The following is a 12,338-nucleotide window of genomic DNA, read 5'->3' on the forward strand; positions in this document are numbered from 1 at the left end:
AGTAACTAGTGCCCGAATTGCTGGTGTAACATGGAACGGCGGTCGATGTCTGGTAAGTTTGGTGTGGATCGCGGGTCTGATGCTCGTGCTGCGAGATATTGCTCGAACCGCAGTGTTTGGTGATGCTCTTGCTCCACCTGCCGCCGCTGCCGCCGCCGCCAAAATGACCGCTGACGACTAATGAAATTGCTCACCTTTGTAGACTGTGCTGAAAGTAGAGATGGGGTGCAAGAAACGGGCCCGCAAGGTCGGAGGAATTGGTGCGTCGATTGTTTCAGACAACGAGAAAGATCTGAAGATCTGCACGTGAAGTGGTGCTAATCTCTTGGCAACCGTCAAAAGGCAGTCGCGAAACGCGTATTACGTCATCACGAAGGTGGGCTGTCAACAAAACACCTTCACCTTCACTTTCGACTTGACCCTCATCAAATCCCATCAAATGTGACAACACAGTGCGAATCATGGCTCATGACCAGCCGACGTTCCGCTCGTTCGTCACGGCCTTCACGGACTTCCTCACTGTCGCCATACACACGATTCTGTACGAAAGAAACATCTACCCGCAGACCTCCTTTCTATCGGCCAGGAAGTACAATTTCGCCGTCCGTCAGAATCGCCATCCCAAAGTCTGCGAGTGGATCAATGATGCTGCCAGTGCTGTTGAAGCTGAGCTATTGAAAGGCGCGGTGGAGAGAGTGGCAGTCGTTATGTACAGCAAGCAGAACAAGCCCTTGGAGCGCTTCGTGTTCGATCTCGCACGCTTTCCGGCTGTACCTGCAACAGAGCTGGACGTGCCCCTGGAGCGAGTGGACGCAAATGGGTCTAAACTTCCTATACTGCCTTCTGTCGATATGGAAGAGCAGTTCAGAGCAACCATGAGCAGACTCACGAACTGCAGCACCGCACTACAGCCACTGCCTTCCGGCTGTACCTTTACCGTAGCCATCGAACTGAGACGTAATGGCGAGGCTCCAACTGGCCACCCTCAGCCTTGGGTATCGGCTCAACAGCAGAGCAACAAGGCTCTGGCACAGAAGGCACAAAAGCAAACCACACCCATCAGATCAGTGACAGCTGGAGAAATGGAGTTCGAGACATGGATTGAAGATCTGCAAGAGGAACCATCTCAAAGCTTCACCAGTGAAGGATCGGAGTGAGACCTGTTCTGACCTTCTCGAAGACAGCCTGAATCCCTTGTTTTCTTGGCTTTTCCCAGAGAACTACTGTTCCGGCCGCTCACCCAACAGCCGCGTCGAAGATCGCGTACACACCATCCTGGGCAGCACCGCCTTCGCTCTGTTCCGGTGTGGCTTTACTATCAACCCACATACGATAGTATGAGACAGGAGCTTCCTCCCAACCCAGCTCTTTGAAGATTTTGATCGCCTCTGGATTGCCACCCCAGACCTCGGTGACCAGCGTTGCCTCGTTCGCAATCTTGTCAGGAGACCACTCATTCATCGTCTCCTTCGGCAACGGCACAGCTTGGATCGCCTTGGGAGTTGATCGTTCCATAGCTGCCGCAATCACTGCTTTTGCAGCCGCCGAGTCTGACGCATACACTGGCCCAAGTCTTATGCCTCCAGAGCAACGCCGGATCACCGCCCAAGCTCGAAGGTCATCGACAGTTCGTGGGCTTTCCTTGCTTGCAATAGCCACACCATCCACGTCTTTTCGATTGAAGATGTGCTCATCGCTCCAGAGTGCCGGTCTTTCAAATCCGGTGTACTTCAGCTCATGCTGCACAAGCAGCGTTTGGGGTACTTGTCGAATGTCTACGATGTGGCCGTCAACGTGCGAGGCCTGCACTGGCTTCTTCGCCAGCAGAGGCCGCATCATGATCTGGACCTCGCCCAGTGGTGACACAACAAAGTCTCTTCTCTCATCTGTGGCCGTGTCAGTCGATCAAACAACCCTGGCGTGCATGCTCTTACAAGTCTGCCTCTGCACGGTCACACCATCCAATCCGATAATCTTGGTACCACTGCGCTTGAAGTCGGCTTGTGCAGCCTTGAAAAGCTCTCTGCCCAGACCTTTGCCTTGATGCTTTTCATTAATAATGAACATCGATACCCAGCCTGTCGAGTTTGGATTGATGATAGCGGAGACGTGGCCAGCGCACTTCCCAGTTGCCTTTTCGATGAGCAAGATCATACCGCTGCCAAGTGATGGATTCATGTAGGTATCGAGGTCGTAATATCCGCGATTCCACCCCAAGACCTGCATGAAGCCCCACCAAACATCACGAAACTCATTTGTGCTTTTCGCAGGTCGAATCTCGTATTTATCATCGGACCAGAACACCGTACCCGCACTCGACGCCATGATCGCTCGAGAAGAGTAGCACACGTTGCGTTCGGGATGGTGTCTGGAAGTTTCGTGCAAGATAAGCAGGTGCAAATCTGACGAGGTGGTCAACCCTTTTTATCAAGTCCGGATTGCGGTCATTCCCCTCAAATTCGCCTAGTCGCTGCTCACGCGAGCGCCCTTGTTGGAACACATGCACCCAGCCTCCCGTTCTTGCTTCCTTCGGTCCTCATCCGACGTCTCATTGGACCCACCTGGAAAGCTGGAAAGCTCCCCGCTCGCAGCTGATATACGGATGGTCTGGACGCCACGCCCTAACGAGCTTCTGGTTGGTTGCGGTCTTCTTGAACGCGCTCAATTAGGCATTATACAAACAGTGGCACTGTCCACGTAAGCCCTCGCAATGCAGGTCAAGCTCGCGAATCGACACATCCCAGTAGCCCTCCAGGTTACTCAGGCTTCTGCCCATATACCACGTAGCTGAGCGAAGAATCAGCGACATGTTGCGTTGACCGGCGATGTATCAAGCGAACTCACAACCAATGATGCATATGGACGGATTTCTTCATTGCATCCCGGCGCACCTCCATAAGAAACAGATGTACCTGGTCAACAGTCCAGCCCAAAACCTGCACGAACATCCCAAGACTGAACGCCTCCAATCCATCGAGAAATTGCATGAGATTGAGCCCGCCAATCTTTTTCTACGAGCTGTCAGTATGGCCGCTCAGACGTACTGAAATATGCTTACCAGATGGGGATCCTTGGGCCAGGGACCCACGGGCAGCTTAAAGATTTCTTCCTTCACGTTTACGAAGCCAGCGTCTTCCAGCCAACCTTTCAGGTGAGGACCTGGACAGCACGTTCGACCCATCTTCTCGCAGCCTTCGATCACGTGATTGTACATCGCGAGGGTTTTGTTGTCAGTAGGCATCGAGCTGTCAGGAGACACGTTGTGCAGATCTAAATCATGGAATTCTGCCCATCCACCAGGAGTTGTCTGCTCATAGCACTGAGCAATGAGTCCTGGCCAATCCCGGATCGAGCCCGCCATGTATCTCGAATGGATCAAATCGAATGACGGACGAGGAGGCCATTGACTTTCAACATCATCGACTTCGAATTGCAGGTTTGGAGGCACCCATTGCGGCTGGATAGGCGACAAGTCGTTCGCAACGACTTGTGCATGTTCGAACTTGTCGCCAACTTCCATAGCCCAGATGCCGGTGCCAGTGCCGATGTCCAAGATTCGCCGTGGATTGAGCACTGGAGCCAGGAAGAGCTTTCCATGAAGGCATTCTGTGAAAAGGGCATGGAACAAGTCCAAGCGGTCCTACAATGGCAGCACTTGAGCAACTCCGACACAAGGGCCGTCCACACCTACGCACCTGTTCTTTCTCGTCATTGGGGAATTGATACGCTTTTATCATCGTCAACAACAAGCTCCCCGTGGCAATAACAACACGACACTCACATCCCTCTCTGTAGCTGTGGAACCGCCGACCGTTTACCCATTTGAAATCTGACACACTGGATGACAAGGACGTCGCATAGCTTCGACTGGATATTCGCTTCTCTCAGCAATGCAAGCGACTCTGCGCACGCCAAAGGCTTACTAGTCATCGTCCGTGTACGCAGAGTCGGAAGAATCACCCACGGATTGGGCTTCCTGGAAACTGCAATCAGCGCTGGCTAGAATTGGGACTCCGCCGACATACCACTGGATCGAACTGGGAGTCGTCTCCGTGCAAAGAATCGGCCATCGTCGCCGCAAATTCACAATAAGTCAGGTGACGGAGAGTTCATGCGGCAAAGAAGCATCCCGGTTGGAAAATTTCGAAGAGGGGAAGAGGGAAAACAGGGAAGATGGAACAATTCAACGGTGCAGACCCCAAGGGACGATCTTCTCAATTCTTCCGACGGTGACCTGCAGGAAGACCGGTATACGCAGGTTGACGTGGTTGTCAAGAGGTGGTCTCGAGGATTGGGCTCTAATGCAGCGTCGGCAGCTGGTCGGGTGATCCCCGCTAGACCGACGACCAGTGACTCCACTCCTTCCTTGTGCAGGCAAATGCCCGCTCGGACCGCTGGCGCTAGAGCATCTGATCACCCGGGCCGGCGCTCCTAGCCTGTTAAACCCGGCACTTGCGAAGCCTGAAGGCGTGGGATTCCTGGTGTGGTCGTCGAGTGGGATCTTTCACATGCAAACGTTTTGGCTGTGATGTGATGGTCCACAGGTTGAAGGACGAGCCCAGGCATTGGAAACACTCAATCGTTCGACTGCCGTCAGGAGAAGCCCAAACAGGAGAAGAATGAGGCAGCGACTTCGAGCTCAGGGCGACACGAGGTAGACGAAAACCGATACTGCCTTGACCCAAAGGTATGGTAAATTATCGACCAGCTCGCGTGCGCAACGGTTGGCCTTGACCGCTACTTGCAATTCCAGCAACCAAAACTTTGAAGGGGTTCGTCTCGCAACAGAACTCACAACGCAGCTTTCTCGTCCTCGAAAACGACCTCCATCACGGACTGCGCGCTCCCCACTGGCCTCTCAACGCTCTTCAGCTTCAGCCTCATGTCAGCCACGGAGTAAAGATGCTCCCAGTCAGCCCTCTCGCGCTCCTTGGCGTTGAAGGTCGTCATCATCTCCAAGTCCATGATTCGCATGGTTCGTTCTTCGCTCTTGGGGAGGACGTTCGCTTCGGGCATCACGCCGTCCATGATGACTATCCGGCTTCCATTCTTCAAAGCCGGTACGAGCTTTCGCAGGATGTCGACCGCCTCTGAGTCCGGGTGGTCGTGTAGGATGAATCTCATCAAGTATACAGCTGCGCCGTGGACCGGCTGGTCCGTGAAAAAGTCATGAGCCTGGAATTTGATCCGATTTCGAATCTGTTCGTCAGAGATTTCCTCCAGCTGCTTCTCGCCCTGCGAAACAATCTCCGGACGATCCTGTACGACGAATTGCAGGCTTCGCGCCTTCTCCGCGATAGCGACACACGCGTGCCCTACAGATCCGCCCAGCTGGTAACAAGTCAGCACGCAGACCGAAGAGCAACCTTCTTCCATCCACAACTTACATCGACAACCGTACTCCCTTCAGGAAGCGACTCCCACGCGAAACCATTCACAAGATGTCGAATATTATACCCGTCCGTACTCGTCATATCGGTCATTGTATTCGCGAACCTCTCTGCTCGCTCAGGAAACTTCCCCAAATGCTCGAACATTGGCAGGTCAGTATCCCACGCTACTTGATACGCTGATTGATCGAATCGATTTGAAGATCCCCATTTCTCTGTGGCCTCCACCAACTTGCCAGCATTTCGAAAGCTCTCCTCCGTCGTGTAGCCTACCCAGTCTCGCACACCGCGTTCACGGACGAGGAGTGCCGAGTCCGCCGTGTGTGCGACTTTGCCGGCTGAGGGTTCGTGGAAGATGTTGTTTGTCATTGCGTGGCGGAGAATGCGTTTCGCTTGGACTGCATCAACCCCTGCATTGCTGGCCAATTCCTCGAATGTGATCGCTTGGTCCAAGGGGACGTGCGAGAAGAGGTTGAAGTGGTAGATCCATCGCAGACTTGAGAGATCGTGGTACTAACGAACGTCAACCAAAACTCGCTCCTTTCTGTGATTTCGAGAAAGAGAAACAACTCACCCGACAAGCCAACCACCGCAAATGCTCCGCCGGGCCCGTCACCAAATCATTCAATTCCTGCGTCGCCTCCTTGACAATCCTCCTCGCCTCCAACACTTCCGCTGGCGCATCGCTGGGAAACGCCGCGGTAGAATCGACGGAGAAGCCCAATGAAATGCCGTTTGCTCGTGTGTATTCGTCTACAATCTTCGTGTTATCTGCGATTTGCTTTGCGAGTTCAGTAAGTCTCGATGAGTCGCTCATTGTGGTCGTTTAGATATATGTCTATTGGCCTTGGGATGGCTCCCGACAGAATGGATTCCGTCACGATTGGACAGACAGCAGTGGTGAGATATCGCGATCCCGAGGGAGTGGTCTGCTCAGGAACAAGGAAGCACGTAGCAACACACTCTCACCAGCAGTCAAAGCCAGTTTCTTTACCGGCGCCAAAAAAAATGCCGAGTGCGCCAACCGACGGGCGCTGTTTGCACAAGGGAGGGCATTTCTGATATGACGTGGCGAGGAGTTATAGGCGGGCTTTCCTTGTCGAGAGCTGCTGCTGCTGGGGAGCTTCCTCTGCCGGTGCGAAGTGTGGATTCTTGCTTTGCTTTCGGGACCGGGGTGCGTTTGTTGCTGGCTTGGTGGGTTGCCGAGCTTGGTTTGAGATTCGATGTTGACTATGTTGTCGGGAATGGTTGTTTCGACAATGACGGTAATAAGTAGAAAATTTTGCCTTGCACGTCGATTGACAGTCTGAAGTCTGAAGTCTGAACTTGACGATTGGGTAACACTTTTTACAGCTTCATCCCATGATAGGATGTATATATTCGGTTGATATGCGTTGGTCAACTGGCCGTTCTTATATACCACGGGCCTGGTATGGGAGACATCTTCGACACCGTTTCCGCGGGTCATTTGCAACAAATTGTAGGAAGACATAGAGTAAAAACCTCCCAGAGTATTCTACCGACCTTCATAACATTCCCCTACAAATGCTGCTATCCAGTCTAACAAGCCCAACCACTAACTCAGCTCACCCCCTATACCCTTCCATCAAAACTGCACCCCATTACAAACCGCCCCATCCACAACAACATTACTCCCCGTCACAAACCCGGCCCTCTCACTCGCCACAAAAACCACCACATCCGCCACCTCCTCGGGCTTGCCCATCCTGCCCATAGGATTCTTGCTCATCTGGCTTTTGAACAACTCCGGCATCCCGCGCTCGACATCGCCCCAGACGCCATCTTCGATGTAGATGTTGCCTGGGGAGACGGTGTTGGCCCGAATGTTTTTGGGCGCGAGGACGTGTGCTAGTTGCGAGGTGTAGTGGATTAGGGAGGCTTTGAGGGCGCCGTAGGGCGAGGGCGCCATGAAGTCTACGTCGCGGCCGGAGACGGAGGAGATTGTTACTGTAAGGGAAGAAGATGTGTTAGCAGGGCAGGTTGATGTTGTGGGATTGAGAGAGAGGCTTACCGATATTCCCCTTCGTCTTCTCGAGATACGGCAACGCCGCCTCGATCATCTCGTACGTGCCCATCATATCCGTCTGGAACGCCGTCTGCCAGCTCTCGGTCGTGTTCTACCCAACACCATACAATCAGCACCCATCTCCCGATTCATCACGCAATCTCTTCGTTCAAACTCACTTCATGCGACAAACTACTAACATTCGCCACCACGACATCAATCCTCGAACTCTCCTTGGCGCAATCCTCCACCCAAGCCCTCAGGCGCTTCCCATTCGTCACATCGACGATATTCCCAATCGCCTTCGCATCGGGGATTTCAGCCGCGTAGCGCTCGTTGGCCGCCTTGACATCCGCGCTCGTGCGCGAGCAGAAGTGCACCGTGGCGCCTTCTTTGAGGAACGTCTTCACGATGGAGCGCCCGATGCCCTTGGTGCCTCCTGTGGGTCGACGTCTGTCAGTACTGGGGAGGCATTCGTATATTCGTGATGTTACAGTGTAGGTTCTTGAAGGTTGGTGTGGGGTGAGGTGTCTATCCACTATCTGTTTCTAGGGCACGGTAGGCTCATGTGGACAACCTTGGAAGGGGAGAGGCAAGGCAGAGGCCATATCCGCAATATCTTCATAGGGCAAACGCTACGCACCTGTTACGAGGACAACTTTCTTGTCGAGTCCGAGATGCATGGTCGTTGTTAGGGGCTCTTTTCCGGGTCGAGGTAGTCTGGAGCTTGTTCAATAGGGAGGGCACTTTGATGTGCTGGTATGTGTAGAGTGCTAAGCTGTTCGAGGGATGCCTTTTGTAGAAGGGTGGCAAGTGCAGGTGGAAGCGAGAACGAAACCATGTCATGTTACGTAACCAGGCACAGCTCTATCTCAGCAAGGCAAGTGGTGTAGGTGGCTTTGAAATGTGATGGATGGTGTACTAGAAGCGGCCAGTAGACAGATCTGAAGGTCGAGATACGGACGAATGGCCGTAGGGCCGCCCAAGGCCATGAAAGCGATGACGAGGAAGGAGACAACACCGATATGCACCGATTTACATCTACTGAGATGAATGTGGCTGGACGATCTGCTCTCGGACAAGGTGGCTGCCTATAAGCATATAAGTGTTGTCCGGGTATTCAATGCAGGTACAAACATATGTTATGCAACATCCCATATCGTGAGTAAGGAGCGATCAGCATCCGAACCGGTCCCGCATCTGCTTCAGGGCTTCTACTCGAGAGCCGCGGTGCCTTCAATTTATCCTGCTTTGAATACCAATAAAGCTTCTGTGTGAAGGCTGTTCATTATGGTATCAATCATGATCATACCGTCGTCTCCGCTCTCGCTCTCGCTCGCATTCGTACAGTGTCGTAGTAAACTCTCCCGTATTCTCTCGTTTGCGTCGTTTCTTTACCCTCATTTGAGAATGATTATCAGCAACACCAAGACAATGATCAGGATCGTGATGGTGATCCAATTCCAGTTCTCCCGGCTCTTTCTCGCAATATGGCCCAGCCTCTTCTGCGCTCCTGTCAAGGTGTTGGAGTGCCTGTCCACGCCGTGCTCCACGTCATCTAGCAGCTCATTCTGTTCATCCAACTCACTGCCCATTTGTATGCCCAGCATGCGTTGTCTGCCTATGCTCTGACTCAAAGTATCGAGCTGTTCATCCTGATCCCGCAGCACTTGCTTATGGTAGGTGTGTATTTGCTGATTGTCCAGATTCGTCTGATCTGGTGCTCCCGGCTCGTCTCTGTATCGCTCCTGTTCTGCGAATAATGCCGCACGGTTCGCTTGTGCTTCGGGGTCATTATCGTCGGGGTTGTCTCTAAACCGCACGCTCTTATTCCGTGCAGCTTGTTGCCTGGCTGGTCGTGATTGTGCCGCTGCGAAGTCGTCGGCCAGGGTAGGATCATTGGGTGTCTGGACATCTGGTGATGTAGGTGCTGCGCCGTGAAATTGCGAGTATAGCTCTTGGTACTGTTTCCGTAGTTTCGCAAGGTCTGAATTGTCATCTTCTGCCTCTCCAAGATCCGCCTGCTGTGCTTCTAGCTGCTCGATGCCCTCGTGAAGGTTTGACAAGGATCGTGAGATGTGGCTATCTTGCTTATTGGGTTCGAGGTTAAGTGAGATGGCGCGCTGGCGCTCGAGCAGTGACAATTTGAGGTGGTCCGCAAGGAGCAAAAGCTGACGGGGTGAGGTCGACATGGTGGTAGGCGGTGGCTATCCGTGACACAATGCCGAGAGCGTGTAGAAGGTAGATGGGAGACTTTATCGTTGTGCTGCCTGCAGCCGCGCAATCTAAGACGCCCGATCCCACGTCCAAGGTGTGCAGGGTGTCGCCTTCGCTCGTTGCACAGGCTGTCAGTCGGTCGGTCTGATCGGGTTTCGGGTATTGGGACTGGATTGGTACGCGCAAAGCAAAGCAAGTGAAGATGAAGACGAGAGAGGTGTGTTGACTGTTAGAGGAGCTCCGTCAGATGCCAGCCTCAGGCACGAACGGCGATCAGATCAATAGCACGTGATGCGGAGGACCCTGTTAACTCTAGTTCTGGAATAGCGTAATAGCGTAGCGGGCGGGTCGCTCAGGAATAGCCGACGACACCCTGCACGAGCAGCATCCATCTCGTGCAACACCAACCACCCCGGCCCCTCCAACACGTCTGGAGTCTGGACTCGATTTCCTGGACTCCGGAATCTCGACCGGGATCTTCGGACTGCATCTTGACCCTTCGTATACGGCTCCACGCGCATGTAGCAGGGCCGGAGCAGCCTTCAGAACAGGGGCGTGAGGACCAAACAATACCGACCACTCGTGCTCCCGAACCATTTCCCGTCATCACGACTCTGAAACACGAGCGTCTGCACTCCTGCGCATGGCATACTGATCACATTAGCACTCTTGGTCTCAGAGGACGAGTGGAGATAAAGGCCTCGATATACCTCACAACCATTTCCAAAACACGCCCGGCTCTCTCCGCAAGGGGCCATCCAACATTTACTCAATCAGCTTTCTCATCAGTCGCCGTTCGACATGTCGCGGTCGCCGTCTAACTTCTTTCGTTCGAATCGCCACTCGGGCTCCCATACAACCCAGTCACAAAACCACAGGAGGGGTAACTCGACCGGCGATGCTCTGGAACAAGCTCATCTTCGGCTTTCAGACGCTCGAGGACCATCGCTTCACCGAAGTCAGTCATCGAATAGGGCTCCTTCCTCAAGTCATCCCGGCCAGGTGACGCTGCGCGGCATGGAGAGACTCGAGAAACGCCGAACGATGGAGGAGAAGAACTTCCTGCAGTGCAAAGCTCGCTCCCAGAACCTCAATCCACCTGCTGATCTGCGGTTGCTGGACTATGTCACGCCTTACGATGATAATCTCATGTGTCCCATTTGTCGATGCCCTTTCGTGGACCCTGTTGTTCTGACCGAATGCGATCATTGCTTCTGCCGCGATTGTATACGCCAGACGTGGACGACTTCAACTGCATATAATCCGCTTGGGCCGAGGGGAGACTGCCCATCTTGCCGCACACCAGCCAAACTCGGCCCACGGTCAGCGACGAGCAAGATCTTGACTAACATTCTGGACGATCTCATTGTCAAGTGCCCCAAGAGTGACGATGGTTGCAAAGCTCAGGTCAAGCGCGGTGAAGTGCAAGACCATCTTTCCATCTACTGCGGGTATGCTCTGATTGAGTGCGTTGCGGAAGGGTGCGAGCTACCCGTGCGACGCAAAGACTCTACCCAAGGATGTCTCCATTTCGGTGTCAGCTGCCTGGCCTGTCACGAAGAAATGCAAAAGTGTCATCTGGAGACACACTGGCGGAGTCGATGTCCTGATCGAAAAATCACCTGCGAAGCCTGCAAGAACAAGGTCTACTACCGTGACCTTGCCGAACACAACCTCGATCTCTGCTCTTCCATCAGCATACCATGCCCAGGGGCTGCGATTGGATGCAGTGTTCGTACGAAACGGAAAGAGGTTCAGATTCACGCACGCAGCTGCACATTTGCCAAGCTCGCACCTGTACTGGCCGCACAAACCGAGAGGCTGGATGAGCAAGAGTCTGCTCAGAAGGACATGGCTCGGAAATTGGATGTACTGGAGAAAGGCTTCACAACCATGCAGTCCATTCTCTTTCCACACCAAGACGACCCCGACTCTACGAGTGCAGACCCGAGTTCGATTCCACTACTAGAGGGACACGGTGGTGTGCAACCCGATGGTAATATCGTAATCACGCCCTCAGACGAGTTCGCCGAAGCCCAGCTCCTCCCAGCCGACCAATCCCCTCCTACTCGCCAAAGCCGCTCAAGGACAAGCACAACCGATCGTCTTTCAAACTCCTCAATCCCTCAAAGCGCCATCCCCGATCCACCCGGCCCCCGGCCATCTGACCTACCAGAACCTTTCAGCCTCGACTTCGACCTCGCCTCCCCCTTCCCCCCACCACCCAATACAACAGGACCCTACGCCTCCCCACTTCACCACCTCCTCTCCATGCACGAAGCGCTTCGGGAAGAAATGTCCCGCGTCAACTCTGCTCTACAAGAACTCGACGGCCGCCACTCGATGCAGATCCTCAACGAGAACATGCGCACGAGGGAGGAGATTACGTACATGGGCGCGCAGGTGGCCGGGTTGAGTCGGCAGGTGCACTGGCTGACATCTGTGCAATTGCAGAGGCAGCAGAGTCGGAGTGGGACGCCTGGTGGTGGGGCAGGAAGCGGTGAGGTTGCGGCGGCGGCGGGACCGAGTGTTGAGCAGGCTATCAGTAGTGCTGTGAGAGGGGCGGCGAGGATCGTTAGTGCGGGACGGGAGGGCATGGCGATGAGGAGGGGGCATAGTGAGGAGGGGAGGACGAAGTTGTGATATCATCTTGGCCCAGCAGTCTGAGGCCCGCATGATGATTTTTTTGTGTGTGAAGATTTGAC

General features: G+C 53.8%; 7 protein-coding genes across 7 annotated transcripts; 2 read left to right on the top strand and 5 right to left on the bottom strand.

Moving 5' to 3' along the window:
* Positions 1–461: 461 nt before the first annotated feature.
* On the top strand, positions 462–1,157 carry M409DRAFT_69042 (uncharacterized protein; the record flags this gene model as incomplete). The annotated part of the gene is made up of 1 exon (XM_033818102.1): positions 462–1,157. One exon carries the CDS (start codon positions 462–464, stop codon positions 1,155–1,157), a length of 696 nt encoding a protein of 231 aa, XP_033663306.1.
* A 79-nt stretch (positions 1,158–1,236) lies between these two features.
* Positions 1,237–2,325, bottom strand: M409DRAFT_69043 (uncharacterized protein; the record flags this gene model as incomplete). Its single annotated transcript, XM_033818103.1, has 2 exons — positions 1,237–1,886; positions 1,935–2,325. 2 exons carry the CDS (start codon positions 2,323–2,325, stop codon positions 1,237–1,239), a joined length of 1,041 nt encoding a protein of 346 aa, XP_033663307.1.
* A 431-nt stretch (positions 2,326–2,756) lies between these two features.
* M409DRAFT_27044 (uncharacterized protein) lies at positions 2,757–4,070 on the bottom strand (the record flags this gene model as incomplete). Its single annotated transcript, XM_033808395.1, has 7 exons — positions 2,757–2,787; positions 2,845–3,011; positions 3,059–3,640; positions 3,696–3,727; positions 3,782–3,867; positions 3,924–3,976; positions 4,026–4,070. The coding sequence occupies 7 exons, from the start codon at positions 4,068–4,070 to the stop codon at positions 2,757–2,759; spliced, it is 996 nt and encodes a 331-aa protein (XP_033663308.1).
* Positions 4,071–4,791: 721 nt separating this feature from the next.
* M409DRAFT_27045 (uncharacterized protein) lies at positions 4,792–6,207 on the bottom strand (the record flags this gene model as incomplete). The annotated part of the gene is made up of 3 exons (XM_033808396.1): positions 4,792–5,331; positions 5,388–5,903; positions 5,965–6,207. The coding sequence occupies 3 exons, from the start codon at positions 6,205–6,207 to the stop codon at positions 4,792–4,794; spliced, it is 1,299 nt and encodes a 432-aa protein (XP_033663309.1).
* A 789-nt stretch (positions 6,208–6,996) lies between these two features.
* M409DRAFT_27046 (uncharacterized protein) lies at positions 6,997–8,099 on the bottom strand (the record flags this gene model as incomplete). Its single annotated transcript, XM_033808397.1, has 4 exons — positions 6,997–7,358; positions 7,423–7,528; positions 7,596–7,855; positions 8,060–8,099. 4 exons carry the CDS (start codon positions 8,097–8,099, stop codon positions 6,997–6,999), a joined length of 768 nt encoding a protein of 255 aa, XP_033663310.1.
* Positions 8,100–8,816: 717 nt separating this feature from the next.
* M409DRAFT_58195 (uncharacterized protein) lies at positions 8,817–9,608 on the bottom strand (the record flags this gene model as incomplete). Its single annotated transcript, XM_033813843.1, has 1 exon — positions 8,817–9,608. The coding sequence occupies one exon, from the start codon at positions 9,606–9,608 to the stop codon at positions 8,817–8,819; it is 792 nt and encodes a 263-aa protein (XP_033663311.1).
* Positions 9,609–10,677: 1,069 nt separating this feature from the next.
* On the top strand, positions 10,678–12,276 carry M409DRAFT_27048 (uncharacterized protein; the record flags this gene model as incomplete). Its single annotated transcript, XM_033808398.1, has 1 exon — positions 10,678–12,276. One exon carries the CDS (start codon positions 10,678–10,680, stop codon positions 12,274–12,276), a length of 1,599 nt encoding a protein of 532 aa, XP_033663312.1.
* Positions 12,277–12,338: the final 62 nt, after the last annotated feature.

This window comes from Zasmidium cellare (assembly GCF_010093935.1).
Source record: "Zasmidium cellare ATCC 36951 unplaced genomic scaffold M409scaffold_35, whole genome shotgun sequence".
NCBI lineage: Eukaryota > Fungi > Ascomycota > Dothideomycetes > Mycosphaerellales > Mycosphaerellaceae > Zasmidium > Zasmidium cellare.